At 50.0% G+C, this 17,172-nt stretch overlaps 2 protein-coding genes across 6 annotated transcripts in view; one reads left to right on the forward strand and one right to left on the reverse strand.

Moving 5' to 3' along the window:
• Positions 1-392, reverse strand: part of PLIN1 (perilipin 1) — a 20,895-nt gene extending 20,503 nt beyond the window's left edge. Inside the window, exon 1 of one of the 3 annotated variants that reach the window (XM_068958211.1) lies at positions 204-392. In XM_068958211.1, the coding sequence (XP_068814312.1) occupies positions 204-259 (56 nt within the window). In that variant the 5' untranslated portion in view covers positions 260-392. The remainder of the gene's footprint in view (positions 1-203) is intronic. The other 2 variants (XM_068958213.1, XM_068958212.1) reach the window with 2 other exon arrangements.
• WDR93 (WD repeat domain 93) lies at positions 367-14,447 on the forward strand. Of its 3 annotated transcripts, none has more exons than XM_068958214.1 (17): positions 367-614; positions 1,243-1,587; positions 2,413-2,608; positions 3,262-3,326; positions 4,191-4,273; positions 5,127-5,250; positions 5,841-5,879; positions 6,932-7,016; positions 7,707-7,884; positions 8,078-8,148; positions 8,589-8,675; positions 9,307-9,438; positions 10,117-10,333; positions 11,047-11,107; positions 11,829-11,985; positions 12,457-12,637; positions 13,854-14,447. In XM_068958214.1, the coding sequence occupies exons 2-17, from the start codon at positions 1,324-1,326 to the stop codon at positions 13,972-13,974; spliced, it is 2,061 nt and encodes a 686-aa protein (XP_068814315.1). In that variant the 5' UTR covers positions 367-614; positions 1,243-1,323; the 3' UTR covers positions 13,975-14,447. The 3 variants fall into 3 exon arrangements, with proteins under 3 accessions (XP_068814315.1, XP_068814316.1, XP_068814317.1); XM_068958215.1 differs by having other exon boundaries at positions 368-494; XM_068958216.1 differs by lacking the exon at positions 13,854-14,447 and adding an exon at positions 13,371-13,524 and having other exon boundaries at positions 459-614.
• The last annotated feature ends 2,725 nt before the right edge of the window (positions 14,448-17,172 follow it).

A 17,172-nucleotide genomic window follows, 5' to 3' on the forward strand; every position in this document is an offset into this window, starting at 1 on the left:
CGCCACCAGGGCCGGGCAGTTTGGCAGGCGGGGGAGCTCCGTCCCACGGGGGCACGTTTCGGGCAGCTCCAGCAGGGAGGCCGGCGGCACGGCTAGGGACAGACACAGGGCCCCGAAGAGGCCGGCGCCGCCGGGCTGCCCCCCGCGGAGCACCGGCACCGCCAGGGAGGGCGGGCAGGGCCCCGGCCCGGCCCCGCACTCACCGGAAGAGCAGGTCCCGGCCCTGGCTGCGGTTGGTGAAGTCCACGAAGCCCTCCATGGCCGCGCCAGCGGAGGGGCAGCCCCGGGAGGAGTTTGGCAGCGGCTCCGCTCCGCCCCGCCGCGGGGGCCGGGACCCGCCTCCCCTCCCCTCCCCTCCCGCCCGGCCGGGCGCGGCGAGCCGCGGCACCGGGAGCGGGGGGAACCCTCCGCCGGGGCGATCGTTTCCGGCCGGGCGGCGCGGCGCGGCGCTCCGCCCCGCCGTTGCCACGGCGACCGACAACATTGGCGGGCAGGTGAGGGGCGGCGGCGGCGGCGCCGCGCTGTCCCCTTCCGAGGCTGCCGCCGGCGCGGGCCGCTGCCCGGTGGGCGGCCTGGGCGTTGGAGCCGTGCTGGGAAGCGGCGTTTTGAGCCCGGTGAGGTGTTGTGGGCGGGATTCGCGTGGTTAATTTGCAGCTCTGTAGCTCTCAGCTCGAGAGGTCCGCGGTTTTGTTTCTCCCTTTCCGCGTTAGAGGCGGAGGGGTTTTGTCTCCCGGCTGCCAGCCTGGCCCGGGGCCCCCGCCGGCCGCCGGCCCCTCTGCCCGGGCCCCAGGGCTCCCAGTGGCGGGTGAGCGTCTAACTCGTGGTGACCCTGGTCACGGGCACGCTGTGAACGTTGACATCTGGAAGTAAATGCTGTGCCCAATGGCTTTAAAGTTCAGTCAAACTTATGGTGAAATTGCCAGTTTTCAAAATTAATTTGTCCGGTTTTTCAGTCCGGGCTGAATAAGCCTTTTAACGAAGAACAAGCCCATACTTACAAATGTTGTATACAAACGCACCCCTAAACTTTTACACTTACCTTTTCACCTCAGTGTTTAGCCTGCAGGCATCTCAGTAGCAGTATTCCCAGAGCAGGGCAAAAACACGAGCAGTAGAAGTGATGGAGCCAGTAGAAATGAGCTATGTAAAACAAGTTTGCTCTGACTGTGTTTACGGATAGGAACCCTGCTTCCCTGTTAGAAATCATTAACCATCTTTTTTTCCATTACCTCATGAATGTAGATATGACACAATTCCTTGGTCTTCTGCGTCTACTGTGGTTACTGCACCTGTGGAGCGTTTTGCATCTGGAAAGGCAGAAAGATGCCAGTGTATATCCGGAAGCATCCCCTGGAGATTCCTCCACCATCTGAAAAGGACTGGTTAAAGGACGACGAGGAAAATTTCTTCCTGCAGGATCCCGATCAAATGCTTGATGTGTTGCCTCAGCCCTTCCGGATGATCAACAAACTGGTGATGCTCGTTTTTGAGAATGCTATGGAAATCATTGAAAGAAGAGAGACACTCCAAGAAGCACAAAAAGTGAGGATCCAGGCCACAAAATGCTTTCCCACAGCTGAATTCCAGGTAAAGAGCCCCTCGCAGCAGAGAGAGCGTTAATTACCTTAGAAGTTTTTCTTGATAATGTCCATTCAGTTGATTTTTACATCCTTCCCTTCATCACCTTCCTCAGAATCCACTGCCATCTCACCCTATTCGTTTCAAAAGGCTGCAGCTTTCAATCTTGTTTGACAGGTCTGCTTCCCACCCATCTATCACACCTCTCTGAAAAGAGAGAAGCAGATATTAAACAGTACTAAATTCACCTTTTGCTTCTCAGGCTGGCCCCACCCTTGTTTGCTGAGGAGAAGGTGGTTAGTCACTAGCATGTAAATGGACAAGTTCAGCTTTGTTTATGATGATAGCTGGCAGCAGAAAGGGGCTGCTCTTGGGGCTTGTAGGAGCCTTCTGTGCAGAAGGGCTGCACTGCCTTCTCCATCTATCTGCAGAGGGATCTGGAGGGCAGGTACCCAGGAGGCATGTCTGCAACTACCTAGAATAGAGGGGCTCAGCATCACATCACAGCTCTGCTTTGGCAGAGGGAGGGCTGAGTGCTGCCAAGTTGTTGGCCCTTAAGGCCCCTTCTGTTTATCTGAAGGGGAAGGGTAGGAGCCAACTTTCTCATTCCTGACACAGAGCCATCTCTGATGGGAGTTGAGACACCTTCACCCTCTCCTCTACCTCTGCCATTCTTCTGATGAAAGCTCATGCAAAATTTTTTCCCTCGTAGAGTACATCAGTGTTTACTGTCAGTGAAAAGTTAGGAGTATATTGCTAGTATGGCTGACCGTGACTGACCTGTCGCCCACTGGGAAGCGGCTGGGCATATTCACATTTTCCTTTTCTTGGTAGGTGACAGGAAGAGCCAACTGCCTTGCAGTCTCTGGAAAATACCTCTTTGTTGGGCTGTCTGTGGGTCTGGCTGTCTTCAAGGTGTCTGACTGTAAACAAGCCTGTGCTTGGGATGCAGCCAAGACAGAGGTTTGTGCCATCCATGCCTCGGACTTAGGGAATGAGCACCATGCCCTGCTTGCTGTGGATGAAATGGGTTAGTGTGATTTGGATTTCTTTGAGCTACCTCGGGGATGGCTGCACTTTGGGACTGAAGAGTTGGCAGCTACTTTACAGAAAAGTACTAAATTAGCAGGAGTATAAGTATTACTGACAGGTTTCTTATAAAGGTCTATGAAGAAGGGTGTTAGATAGTAAGTTGTAGGGTAACAGACAGGCCTAAGGCCGTGGGATTAGTGAAGGGTGTGGGCTTGGTGTCCTTCTCTCTGGAGCAGCAGGGGTGAGTGCAGAGCTCAGGCTGAGGTGCAGTAAATTTTAGCAATACCTTAGACCAGACAGAAAGTATTGTTAGCCGTGGGTTGCTGCCCATTCTTTGTTTCAGCATCTGTAATTGCACAGCCCTATGATAAATCAGCTTAGTTTGTTGATTCATCCGAAAGCTATCATTTTTTGGTGGAAATATTTTTCAAGCTGGCTGAGCCCTGTCTGTGTATGGCCAACTGTTTGCAAATGCTGACATAAGGAAGGCAGTGGCAGTTTAGTGCTGGAAGCAAGGGGTCATTTCTCCTTGAGCCCAGGAAAATATGTAATCCTGTTCACTCTCCCGCATGTGTTGTCACAGCCATCTCCCAAGAGCTTGGCTACCATGTATTCACTGGACTGCGACTTATCTCTGTGTTTCGCTTCTAGGGCTTGTCTGGCTCTTCTGCTTTCACAAGGACAGCTTCTTATTCATTAAAAACTTAAATGAAATGGTAAGTAGTGAGTTAATTTCATAAACCCTGGGCAAAAGCTGCTAAGTGATCAATCAGGATGAGTACTAATTGCCCTCCAAAAATACTCTGGTATGGGCAGCAGCAGCACTCCAAGACCAGAGAGCCATTCACTGAGCCAGGAGAGCATAGGCAGTGTGCCTATGTGACATACAGCCCATGTTATTGCCAAAGTCCTCTCTGAATGCAGATATCCTAGAGGTATAGGATAGGTATAGGGTTGTGCAAAAGCACCTCCTGGAGGTTCCTGAGTGCCATTGTTTATGACCCAGTGGAATGAGTCTTCCTTTACTTGGGGAAGTGATTTCCAGAGCTGATGGCTCTCCGCTAAGAATGCAAACTGTAAATCAAAAAGTGTAAAGTACGTGTAAATCACAAAGTGTAAATCCCTTTCCCAGTCTCCAAGGCCTTGTCTGGTGTTAAATTCTTCTGATGTCTGCTTTTTCTTTGCCCTTTTGTGGGATCAAGCCAGAGCACTAAGTACTTCCCCCTCATCTTTCTCCATTATGCTCTTCTGCATCTGCTCAAGCTTCCATGCACCTTTGAAGGACAGCCCGAGGCAAGACTGGAACTAAGCACCTCTGAGGCACTTGCACAGGGCACATGAGTAGCACTGTTGGCCACTAGACTTTCCTGCCAACCCAGGGCAAACTTAAAAAACAAAACCCTAGGCACAGGGCACTTTCCTTATCTCCCTAGTCTCACGCCTGTGCACTGCACATGTGGTAGTTAGTCCGGGTCTCCCGCTAGTCTGTCTTGCCTTCACCCATCAGAGAACTGTTTAAAGTCATCGAGCGCTCTACATCGGTAACCCTGCTCTGATGCCAGCCATCTTTCCTTTGGCAGGAGGACATCAGCAAGCGAAGTACTTGTGTGGAGGTGGTGCTTTCCCAGGGAGGTGATTACGCAGGAGTTCTGCTGCAAGGCAAGTGCAGGAGCATGGTGCATTGGACGACGACTGTTGCATTCTAAAAGAGGGGGCAGCGGCAGATGCTTTTAAAATGTTCTGTCTTCTGGGTTCCCAGGGATCCTCTTCCTAAACTACCCAGTCCTTTTCTCCAGCTTAGAGAGCTGCTGCTGCCACTCCCTGTCCTCTCCAAAAGGCCTCTTATAGATCAGCACTGATCCCAAGTCAGTTGAATGGAACTAGGCAGCGCAATTCTCAAGGCTCCCAGAAGGCTCAGTGAAAGCAGGTTTCCCTCTTTGTAGAAGTACCTGCCTCAGTTCTTCATCTGGTTTACAAGGACTCACTTTTACACTGGAAATATATAGACCTGAAGAACTTTCTCTGCAGACATAAGCCAGAGAGCATAGGAGCAGCCTCTAAAAACATAGCAACAAACTCGCCTTGCTATAGCACTCTTCTGTTTCAGGGCAGCTGCCTTTGTCAGCCCATTTGTTGCTAGTAGATTTTCTAGACCCCACGTCTGGTGGAACCTGCCTGGTCATATGATGAGACTGAGATATATAACATCCACTGAGAGTCAGTGTGAGACCACTTTCTACCTTCCATCAGTGGCTGCAGGTCAAGTTCTTTGACAAAGGCACTCGATGGAATTTGTTTGGTGGGCGTCAAGGGGTTGAGCTGGAGGCTGTGATGTCTGTCTTGGAGTCTAGCATGTGAATCCTTAAGTGGGAGGAGAGGTGGGCTGCATGGAGAGCAAAGGGATTTTAGATTTCAAAAAGGATCCAGATCTTTTCTTGAGGATGTAAGAGCTGCTTGCCTGAAAGACCTTTCCTCCTTATTTTCAGTTGCTCAATACAGTTTCCCAATGCAGGCAGCACAGAAGCTTGGCTGGAGATCTACCAGTTGCCTAAGGATTCCTGGCTGAAGGAGAGAGAAAATAGCCCAGGAGCTGCAGCAGAGTTGGCTTTCAGGGAGAGGAAGTCAAGTCAGACATCTATGGTAAAAAATAGTTCTGTTTCCCTCTGTACTATTTTCTCTTGTACCCTTTTGCTTACAGGTCTGTCTTTAACGCTTGCTCCTGCAGACAGTGACAGCAAGATTCCGGCTGAACAAGTTTGTCAGCCCAGGGGGACAGCGTATTTGTTTCTGCAGCTTCTACAGCCGCCCATCCCACGTTTCACAAGAGTGTCATGTTATTGGGACATGTTAACTCTCCCAAGACAGGCTTTCCAAGGAAGTTCCTTTGGTTCCAGGGCTAGCATTTTTTGCTGCCCCTCCCTGAAACTGCCGGCTCCTTTCCTAGCACTTGCCCCATCTGAGGAGGCCCTCTCTGGGGGTATTCCCACAGGACGTCTGCCTTCCTTCTTGTGTTACTAGGGGAGGGTGAAAGAGCAGAGCTGAGAATCAGGCGTTATATCTCCACCTGGGAGTCTGGTCCTGGCAGTGCCTCTGACATGGGTTCATGTTTTAGATCCCCAAGAGGAGCCTCTTGGGGTTGTAGCTGAATCCACTTGAGCAGGGTAGGGTCTCTGCCCACCCTCTGTCAGCCTGTTTGAAGTAACCACCGCCCTCTTCTGGTTCTTTGGCAGAAAAGTCTGGAGCTGTATGGAGAGCGTTCTGCAGAGATGGTAACTGACCTCAGTGAATGTCCTGAGCTGCTATGGGGAATCTTAAATACTGAGTCAGTGCTTAACCCTCTCCCACATCACTTTCACCCTGCCAGATCACCTCTCGACACTCAGGCACTGTCTGTCTTGCACCTCCAGTTCATGCTCTGTAACACCTGCCTCACAGTTTGTCCTTCCTTCAGCAGAGACTTTCTGGGAATTTAAGAGGGACTTGCTACTCAGCCTTGTCTTCGTGACAATCACATCCCCCTTAAATTGGCCAAGCCGAAAGTAAACAAACACTGAGGCCTTCCCTCTTTGCTGATCCCCTGTGCTCGTATAAGGTACCCAAGTTCCTGCCTCTTCCTTCTCAGACATGCGCTGCTTCGCCTGACCTTTCCTGTTTAGCCAAGTCCCTGGTGTCATTGTGTGGGTGTGGGGAGGGTACACAAGTGTACTTCCTCTGGTAGGACTCTCCACTCCCAACCAGACATACAAGTGATCTCCTAGAGTGCTGGACCCTTTGAAGCCAAATCTGGTTCATTTCTTCCACAGCACTCTGCAACCTTTAGTCTTTTTTTTTTTTCCCTTGAGGTCTAAAGCCTTCCTGTGCCCCACCCAGGCCTGTGCTACAACAAGAGGCATTCAGCGTGATCTGAAGTGGAGTGCATGTAGAGCGCAAAGTGTCTGAGGAGGAGATCCTCTGTAGTTTTGTTGGGGAAGTAGTGACCTCCTTCAAGCTTCTGTATTTTGGCCTGAAGAATGAGGCTAAAACCAGTATCTCCTAGGCAGTGTAAGCCAAGCTTTACGTCGTCCCATATTTTTGGGACACATTGCCAATGGATAGGCTTTCCAAGGAGATTCCTTCGGTCCCAAGGCTAGCATTTCTGCTGCCCCTCCCTGAAACTGCCAGTTCCTTTCCCAGCAGTACTGCCCCATCTGAGGAGATGGGAACATCCTACTTCAGGAAACGTTTGATTCTCAGGAACTTCTGACAGGTGAAAACTTTCAGCATAGGACACAACACAGCTACGGGAAAGCCAGTTCTCAAGCTGACTCTTTCTCTCTTGCAGGAGTCTGTGTCTGCAAACAAAGCTGATGCAAAGCTGGCTCTCCCAGTGTTGCTGCTGAAAGTCAAGCCACCGAAACCTATTACAGGTCATGGACTGTTTCTGCATACTAACCCCTCCGCCTCCTTCAGGTGGCAAAGAAATCATGGCCCTTATGTCTACAGAACAGAATATTTCAGCAAGTTTTAGTAATGTGCTTCCTGGCTCCTTCTTGCCCTGTCTCTGTAGTTGCCTACAGTCCTGTAGCGGGAATTGCTTGTTGCCCAACCACTGCATGATGTGCCACCACTGTTAGCACAAAATACTTCAGTGTGCCTGGCAGCGGATTTCATACAGCCTCAGCTTCATTGCCACCAGACAGGGAGCAGACTATTTGTTTCCTAGATCCTAGCAGTCTGACAGCCATCCCAGTTCTTCTCTCTGACTCCTAAATTCAAAGGAACATGCTGAAGCTTTAGGGAGGAGGTTAGGGAGGGAGCAGACCTTGTTCTGGGGATGCTGTCAGGGAGAATGCCACAGAAAGGCAATGAGCTGGATCCTCAAGTGATTTGCCCTGATCCCTGCCTTCAAATAACTGGAAAATGGACTAGTGATACAGAAGGTTCCACAGAACGTTGTTAATGTTGAAACATTTCTGCCAGTAAGATGAAACGTGGCCCTCTTGAAGACAATGCCACCCTGAAGTTGGGATAGTAGAAGTGCCTCTGAGCTCTCCCATGTCTTCGTAGTGTCTGCTTCTCCCCACGCTGTGGCTCTTTCATTTGTGTTCTCAATCCAGGAAGTATTTTTAAAAGCCCTTTGGATGCCTTGATGAAAGTGGATGATGGCAGCATATTTGGCTTGGGGTACAATCACCTGATCAAGGATTCCCAGTGGGAGCAGCAGGAGGCAATCTTCCACAGCACTTATCAGGAGTATCTGGAGGCCGAGACTGAGAGCAAGGATGAGATCCCCAGGTGAGTAGGAGCCCTAACCAGCATTTTAGTCCATGAAATTTCAACATAGGGTGTTTCCCAAGTGTCCTCTGACTCAGATCTCCCTCCTTCATCCCAAGGCTTCAGGGCAGGGCCAGAGCCACTCCAGGTCCTACTGCAGTGCTGTTGAGCTACCAAGGCCTTTCTTTTGCATGTTTCTTTTTTCCCTTTTCAGACATGCTACCTTTCATTTTCTCCTGCCTAGCCGGATCCTACAGGTGGGACCTGAAGTAAAACTACAGCCAGGTAATCCAAATGGTGTTAGAAGAAGGTGTTAACCTGTGGAACTCATTACTGCATGACATTGAGCTTCAGTTAGAGCTCAATGGCTTGGCTTGGTTTGACTATATAAACTCCATCTTCAAGGACGTAAGCCTGGATAAGAATGCCAGCCCTCATACGTAAGTCAGTCACCAGTGTGCAGTCAAACAAACTTAGCTCCATAGTAAAAAGAGGAGGGGGCACATAGGCAATGAAAAAGTCACAAGCAAAGGGGAAGTTGTTTGTATTTTAGGTTCTGTATGAGTAGAGTTCAGATAAGTCCTGCCAGGGAAACCTTGAGAGCTCCTGTATGTGAGATCTCCTCCCAGTATTTCCTAATGGTGTTTTGGAGTTGCTGGATTGCTGTCCGTGTCCCTTGATCTCTTTTTTTTTTTTTTTTTTTGTTATGCCCTCCCCATTTCCAGCTGTTCCAGCTGGCATCAGTGTGCACTGGGATGGAAGTCACAATCTCTGCTTGTATTCGCTTAACCGTCCACTCAAGGAGAAAGTGGGTAAGCAAAAGGAAACAAACTGCTTATTTGGAAACCTGTGACCAGAGGCTTCCATATTAGCCAGTGTGGCAGGGAAATTCCCAGCTGCTCACAAAGGTCTCACACTGCAGCACCTACCATTGTTAATCTGCCCTTTTCCCAGCTGTGTGTATGGGGGGGGAATCCTCCTTTTTCCCCAGCAAGCTTTTGGGAATTTCTCTTAGCTTTTAGATTCATTCACTGCAACGCAGTGCAGGCAACCTTGTGGGAGGGAGGGGAACCAGGCCCAGACTAGAGTGGGCTATCACCTTAAGTAGATATAGCGGAGGCTGGAAGGGGTTGGCCACAAGTTTAACAGTGTAGGAGGAATCTTACTTTCCCTAGCAGGGCTCCCTGGGGGGATATTCAGAGGCCAGTAATTGTCAGTGGTTCAGGGAAACAGGGAATCAGGGAGGAGAGCTGCCCTATATCTTGAGGGTTAGGCTTGCATTCCAATTGCAGGGCTCCATGCTTTGTGTGCTGGCACTACGTTCAATGAGGCCAGCCTGGCAGGATACCTCGGATTGGTGTGTGCTGTACTGGGAAAGAGGAAACTGGCACCATGAGAGAACAGTTGTCTTATAGTCAAGCCTTCTCCTGTCCTGCTGTTTAGATGCTGATCTGAAGCCTGATGTTGTGTGGCCTTGTGCAGCTCCAATTGCGAGCTCAGCTGTCAGTTCCTGCTCCAGGTACCTGGCATTGGCGTGTGAAGATGCAACAATAACTATTTGGGATAAACACCTAGGTGAGCTTGCTCTGTGGTCCTATCCATTGGGATCACAGTGGATTGCTCCCCTCCCTAGGAGTTTGAGGCTCTGAGTGGATGTGAACAGGGGATTGCCAATGACTTTACAAACAAATCTTCCAAAAATAGTTCAGACTTATTTGTTCACGGAGTGGTTGGCCAGCTGATGCCAACATGGCAACGTAACTAGCCCTGGCAGAACCATTCCCATTCATATCAGTGCAGGACCTATGAACTGCTGTAGTGAGGACTGACTCCCATCTCGCCCTAAAGCTGTGGGACAGTCATTTCTTTCCTACTGTAGCCTCAGGTCATCTTTGAGATGTGGCGTCACAGTCCAAGCTGCCATCAATGCTAGCGTTACCCTGCCCATGCAGGGATTCTCTTGGCAGAAGAATCTTGTTTTGCCATCAGGACTGTTTTGGCGGTTGTCCCTGAGCAGGCCACAAACCAAATCAAATCCCCTGATGTTCCTGGCAGGAAGCTGAAAAAGCTTTACAGCTAGAGAAGTGCAGACAAAATGAGGGACCTTTCTGGGTCCTGGCCAAGCCTGTAAAGGTTCCACATTCCCTGGCTAAACTTTCCTTGGATAAATTGCCTCTTCTTTTTTTCCCCAAACAGCTGCCTTGGGGTTGTTTGTTTGTTTGTTTGTTTTTATTCTTTCTTCTGCCTCCTCAGGATACCCACTGACTGTGACCGCCCTTCTAAAGGAACATGTCATCCGTAGCATGCACTTTCTGCAGAGTGCTGCAGCTGCCAGTGACCAGACACCTTACCCTGGTACAGATCCTGCCTGTCCCACTGTGCAGCTTCTAGTGCTGTGTACAGATGGGTCTCTCTACTTGGTGGCAGCACCCAGGGCCGGGAAGTCCAGCGTCACGCTCCTGGCAGACAGGTGAGGTGGACTCTCATAGACCTCACTCCAGCCAAAGAAACTATGTAGTATAGCAGAAAGGGTCAGCAAGAAGCCCCAAATCTCCATGGAGTGGAGAACTTTTCTACTGCCTTTGCGCAGATATCTCTGCCATGCAGCTACCTGTATGGCTTTACTATTAGTCAGTCCCAGTATTGAAATCTAATGGTTGAGCCAAAATTAAGCACGTTCCTTAAATTGGTTCCTAAGCGTGTTCCTAATCACTAGGACAAGAGGCTCATAGCACTAGGACAAGGGGCTCATAGCACTGCTCTGGACCCCTGCAGGACACCTTTTTGGTCTCTCTCCTCTTCTTGCAAGAATAGCTTGCACCTGCAAGTCAGAGTAGGCATTTCCTGCCATCTTTCTATCAAATTTCTGTTCACTCATCCCCATGCTTTGAGAATGATCAGCTTTGGGGAATCTGCTGCTCCTCTAGGAACTATGGTTTTATGCCTCCAAGGCAGGCAGGGGATTTGCACCTCCTATATAGCTCCTAGGCAGTTATGCATAGGGATAGGCTTTGGAGGTCCCTGTCTCTGAGGGGGGAGTAGGCCCTGTCCCCATAAGGAAGTGGTTTGGTTGAACCTTGTGCCAGCCCCTGTGCCAGACACTGCCATTGTCATTATTACAGTGTCTCAGTGACACGCCAGGTCTACATGAAATGATGCCATTAGCATGAGTCTCTTTAACAGGCCTGAGGATCCAAAACTCGCCATCAGCACAGTGGCACCTTTCTTGGCCTTCCCCAGCGCAGTGAGTATTGCTGCCAGCCTGCCTTAAGAGTAGAAGAACAGCTGAACTGGGTAAGAGGGTCCTATTTCCAGTAATGGCAGTAACTGAGTACCTAGAAGATTAAGAACAGAGCAAGCAGATATGGTACAGCCTCTATTTTCAGCTCAAGGACTTCCAGCAACAGTTACAAGTCTGTACCTATGTGGTAACTCCCAAAGGATTTATCTTCTATGACCTAATTCAGTCTCCCCTCGCACTAGTGCCCTCTAATGGCTGCTGAGGTGGGAGACACTGGAGGCCCTCCTGCAGGTGGGTAGGTCCAGGTGCAAAGATGAGGGTCCAGTCATGAAGCTTCAGGCATCAGGGTCAAATATGAGGGGGCTTCATGGTGAAGAGAAGCTGAAAGCACAAGTCCAGTCAGACCTTTCAAATGGCATCAGAAAATTTTCTGGCATGGGGGGAAAAGGACTAAAACCCTCTTGCCGGAGCTAGCCAATGCAGAAGGCTGGATCTAGTTCAGCTATAACTTGCCCATCCCAAACCCAACCTGCATCAATTGCAGTTCAAATTCCCTGCACAACCTGTTCTTGAACTTCTGTGGCCCTACAACTACTGGGCGGGCGAAGGAAACACAACATCACAGTCGGGAACATCAAGCCCTGGATACCGTTCCCTGCCCTTTTGATAAAAGGCTGATTCACCCCTCTTATATCCCCCTCTAAGTGTCAGCTTGCTGTTTCAGGCCCTGATCTTCTCCTGGGATGGCACAGTGTCCCTGATGGACACTGCCACATCACGCATTGTTTGCTACTTCAATACTCCACCGTCTCATGCTGTAGCATCCCCCTGGCAACCGGTGTTCACTGTGGATACTGCAGATCAGTGCCTGATCCTTCGAGGTGGGTAGTAAGGTGCAAAGTGGGACTGTGCAGTCAAATGGTAGTGAGCGGGCAAAGGGGACTGGGCTGTGTTTCTTGGTGAGAGTGTTAAGCAGGCAAGCCTCTAGGAAGAGGAAGCACCAGTTCACGTAGCATGACTGGTAAGTTAATCGGGAGGCTACAGAAACTTCTCAGACCTGATTCGCCTGTATATATTGATACATTTCTGCTCACAGCCCTATTGTCATCTCCAGGGAACAGCTCAAGGCAGCCTGCTAGTCACCCTTACCTGAAACAGGATTCACATAGGGGAGCAGGGCTGGGAAATATCCCCAACTTGGGTACTGCTCTCTTCCCTGCTGGTGAACTTGGGCCAGTTTTGGATACATGGTCGTTGGGTTGATACATTCAGCTCTGCACGGATCCTTGATTGTTCTTCTCATTGGATGACTCCTGATGAAATAGCCCACTGTTCTTGTCTCTTCTGTTCAGGAGATAAGCAACCGCAGGCAAGTGTGTTGGCACAGAGGAGAGCAAGTCACAGCTCAATCTTCTTTTTTAACTTCAACTCCTACCCGCTGAAGGAGGCTTTCCCAAGGGAACCGGCTTTGCCTCTTAGATCCTTGCAGGACCTGCCATGGATTGAGAGATGTAATGTTTTCTTACGTGATTGGTAAGATTCTCCTGTAGGTATATCGGAATAATCATAAGCTGAGATGTTGCTCAGGTCCACCATGCAAGGTCTCACTCCTTCTGTGCACTGACACAGATTTGTATGTCTGGGTAGGACTGGTGTTCAGCTAGCTGGATCCCTGCCAGCCACCCACAACACTTGTTCTTCCTCTCCCTTCTGTATTTCCCAGAATAACTTGCAGTTGCAGGTCAGGATGCCTGGGGCAAGCGTGTCATTCCAGGTCGGGAGAGCTTGCTAGTTCTTATATGCTTTTGTACAACATGGATTGTGCAAGGCCATCAGGGAATATGACCTTCACTCAAGTTCCATGCCTTTTTTCTGAGCCCATAGTAAGACAGAGCTGGGATCTCTTTGCACCTTGTTCCTCCTCTCCATTACTAGATTTGCTTGATTTGTAAGTAGACTTGTGCTGGTGATTTCTCAGTTTGAGAAGGCCCCTGGCACCCTCCTGCCAAGGCTGCAGTATGATCTATGCCTAGCTGATGCTTTGAGTTCATGCAGTCACTAGATGGCAATGTGACATCTCTTATTAGGTGGCTTTTTTCTTGAATTACTTCTTTTGGGAACCTGAAAAGCCAGATGCATGTCAATGACGTTCTGTTCGCTCTTATCACTAGGCTTTAATTCTCCAATTTGAAGTGGAGCAGGTGGGGGCAGGCGTGACCTGCAGTGTCATATTACCTACTAGCCTTCCCTAACTCCTTGTTTCTAGGTCAAATCCTGTGGTGCTGACTAGTTAAGGGCAGAAAAGCTCCATCCTATGCCATTCTGTCCTTCTTCCTCACAAAGCTGGAGAGGAGACTGTTGTTCATATCACACCAGCAAAACTGTGGAGACATCACCTCTATGGATACCTTGTTCCCTGGGTACTGAGAACTAAAGCCAGAGAAAGGAGTTGCTAGCAATCCACAGTATGTGCCCTACTTCTGACCAGACAACAGTAGTGAGACCTGTGTCCACAGGGGCTAACAGGCAAGGAGAAGTATGGAGGTCACCGCTGACAAGAGCATTTAATATTAGTGCTGAGTAGCGTGGAAGAAATTGCTGCGCCTTTCAGACGCAATAAATTGTAACTGCTTAGTTTGCAGTGAGCCCCAGGACCCTTGGGGTGCCCGGCTAGGGCTGCTTGAGCACTGGGGGAATTGTGGAGGCAATGGCAGGGACTGTTCTAACCCCCTTTTCTTCCCCTTATTAGGCAGCAGAGCCTACTGGGAATCAAGGAGCAGATGCCTGAGTGCTGGAGCCGTCTACAGGCACATGCAGCTGCCATGGACAAGGAGCGAGAGGAGAAAGTGAGGGAACAGCAGAAGCCATAGTCAGCCTTACATCCTGAGGGCTAGACTATCACAGTCTAGCCCTTTGTCTAGGGCTATCACAGTCCTGCAGACCAGTGGCCCAGGACCGGCATTTAAACACCGGCTCTGTGCAAGTCCTGCTGTTTTCCAGCCTGCAGCAACTTGTCATCTGGATTAGCTCCCTGCCTGCTACTCACACTTGCTGCTCTGCAAGGAGGATCTGTGCCCTACTTTTCTTACCTAGCCGTCAGCCTGTTCCAGCAGGGATCAGCTCTTCCTCATCAGAGACAAACAACATATGGGATAATCTTGAGGTAGGAAAGGCCTCTCGCCAAAGTGGCAGGCCCAGCACTTATGTGGTTAGGTTAAGTTAAGGATTTGCTCTGTTTTTTTGAGTCTTCCCAAAGACCGGGAGCGTCAGCGCAGTACAGCGTGTTACAATGCCCCTCGTTAATAAAGCTTTTTGTCTAGTGTGTGCATCTCCTGTACTTCACAGAACTGGCATTTTACCAGACTTGGATGCTCTGTCTTTGTCTCTGAGGTTCACCAGTGTGTCTTATCATCTACTCTGACCGAGACGGGCAGGCAGCAGCATCCTTGTGCTTAGCAAGAGATCTGGTCCTTTCAAACCAGGCAGCAAGTCAGCCATGAGGCTATCAGTACCCAGAGCATACCAGGACCAAGCAGCAGTGATGCTGCAAACTGTGTCAGGACCAGCCTTGCCTGTTCCTCAGTCTAGCTATTTCTTTTGACTTCAAAGCAGGAAGCTTTGGGGCAAGACTACGTAGGAATTATAGTGTGGACACAGGCAGTCAGTTTTACTGATTAAGGTCAGGCTATAACTGGTATCAGAGGCAGATATTGATGTCATTGAGGAGCTGGGCAGAAGCCAGGGTGCACAGAGAAGTCATGGGCTGTGCTGAGCCAAATACAGTCCAGAAGCTTGACCAGCACACTGATCAAAGGCCAAAAAACTACAGACAGCACAGGAGAAGGAACTGGCAGGGGCAGTGCAAGGCCAAGCACCCTTGTCTGGAACAAGAACCAAGTACAGTGCCACTGAAGTGGTGTTGACTGCTCCTATCTATGTGCAAAGGTGAGCTGTATTTGTCCCAGTTCTCCCTCTGGTGAGTCCTCCCAAAGGTTCAGCAAAGCATCGCTATAGAGTGCAGGCATTCAGCACAGTCTGAGCTATGTAGACTCTCCTATGCCCATGTCCCATCAGTCTTTCATAGGACATTTTCTGGAATGAGGTTTGTGAAAGGTCTCAGCTCATCTTCGGGAAAGTAAAGGCAACCTCGTCTGTTGTAGAGGTAGGAAAGAAGAGAAGTATTATGCTTGTTTCATAGTTTCAGACGCTTGCTTTTGCTCTAGAGAAGTACAAGCTATTTGAATTTAAACCCTCCCACTTGCTACCTTCATGAAGGGCTCTGTGGGCCATGGCAAAGTGCTTTGTGCTGTCGCTTTCCATCTGCCATGGAGTACAACTCCATAACTCATCTAATTGTTATGTACGTTGACAGTGGGTTGTATGAGCACTTACCATCTGCTTCAGTGCAAAGTCAGCCTGGTTAGCTCAAACCACCTTCAATGCCTATTTAAACTGAGCCACCTGGGCTAGCACTGAAGTGAACATGGAACAATCCTTGATCTTTTCTTCTGTTCTTGCTGTTGTGGCAGTAACAACTTATTCTGTGGTGATTGAGATGGTGGAGTTCAGGATCCTACGAGGAGGGAGCAGGGCAATAAGTAAGATCGCAACCCTGGACTTCAGGAGAGCTAACTTTGGCCTCTTCAGGGACTTGGAGGAATGTGACGGGGTAGGGCCCTTGAGGGAAGGGGGGTCCAGGAAAGCTGGTTAATATTCAAGCATCACTTCCTCCAGGCTCAAGACGGGTGCATCCCTCTGAGTAAGAAATCCAGCAAAGTGGGCAGGAGACCTGCATGGATGAGCAAGGAACTCCTGGCCAAACTCCAACAGAAGAAGGAAGTCTACAGAATGTGGGAAAGGGGACAGGCCACTTGGGAGGAATACAGGGACGTTGTCAGAGTGTGCAGGGATGCGATAAGGAAGGCTAAGGCCCATTTGGAATTAAATCTGGCAAGGGATGTCAAGGATAACAAGAAGGGCTTCTTCAAATACATCAATAGCAAAAAGAAGACCAGGGAAAATGTGGGCCCGCTGCTGAATGGGGCGGGTGCCCTGGTGACAAAGGATACAGAGAAGGCAGAGTTGCTGAATGCCTTCTTTGCGTCAGTCTGCACTGCTAAAGCCAGCCCCCAGGAATCCCAGATCCTGGGGACAAGAAAGAAAGTCTAGAGAATGGAAGACTCTCCCTTGGTTGAGGAGGATTGGGTTAGAGATCATTTGACCAAACTTGACATCCACAAATCCATGGGCCCTGATGGGATGCATCTGTGAGTGCTGAGGGAGCTGGCGGATGTTATTGCTAGGCCATTCTCCATCATCTTGGAAAGGTCCTGGAGATGAGAAGAGATGCCTGAGGACTGGAAGAAAGCCAATGTCACTGCAGCCTTCCAAAAGGGCAAGAAGGAGGAGCCAGGACACTGCAGGCCTATCAGCCTCACCTGCATCCCTGGCAAGGTGATGGAACAGCTCCTCCTGGAGGTCCTCACTAAGCATCTGGAGGACAAGAAGGTGATCAGGAGTAGTCAGCACAGATTCATCAAAGGGAAATCATGCTTGACCAATCGGATAGCCTTCTCTGATGGAATGACTGGCTGGGTTGATGAGGGGAGAGCAGTGGATGTTGTCTCCCTGGACTTCAGCAAGGCTTTTGACATTGTCTCCCATCACATCCTCATAGGTAAACTCAGCAAGTGTGGGTTGGAAGAGCGGACGGTGAGGTGGCTTGAGAACTGGCTGGATGGCTGAGCTCAGAGGGTTCGGATCAGTGGTGCGGAGTCAAGTTGGAGGCCTGTAGTTAGCAGTGTCCCCCAGGGGTCAGTGCTGGGTCTAGTCTTGTTCAACGTATTCATCGATGACCTGGATGAAGGCACAGAGTGCACCCTCAGCAGGTTTGCTGATGATACTAAACTAGGGGGAGTGACAGACACACCAGAAGGCTGTGCTGCCATTCAGAGGGACCTGGACAGGGTGGAGAGGTGGGCAGAGAGGAACCTCATGAAATTCAACAAAGGCAAGTGTAGGGTGCTGCACCTAGGCAGGAATAACCCCATGCAGCAGTACAGGCTGGG

The sequence above is a fragment of the Struthio camelus genome, chromosome 12 (genome assembly GCF_040807025.1).
Source record: "Struthio camelus isolate bStrCam1 chromosome 12, bStrCam1.hap1, whole genome shotgun sequence".
Taxonomy (NCBI): Eukaryota; Metazoa; Chordata; class Aves; order Struthioniformes; family Struthionidae; genus Struthio; species Struthio camelus.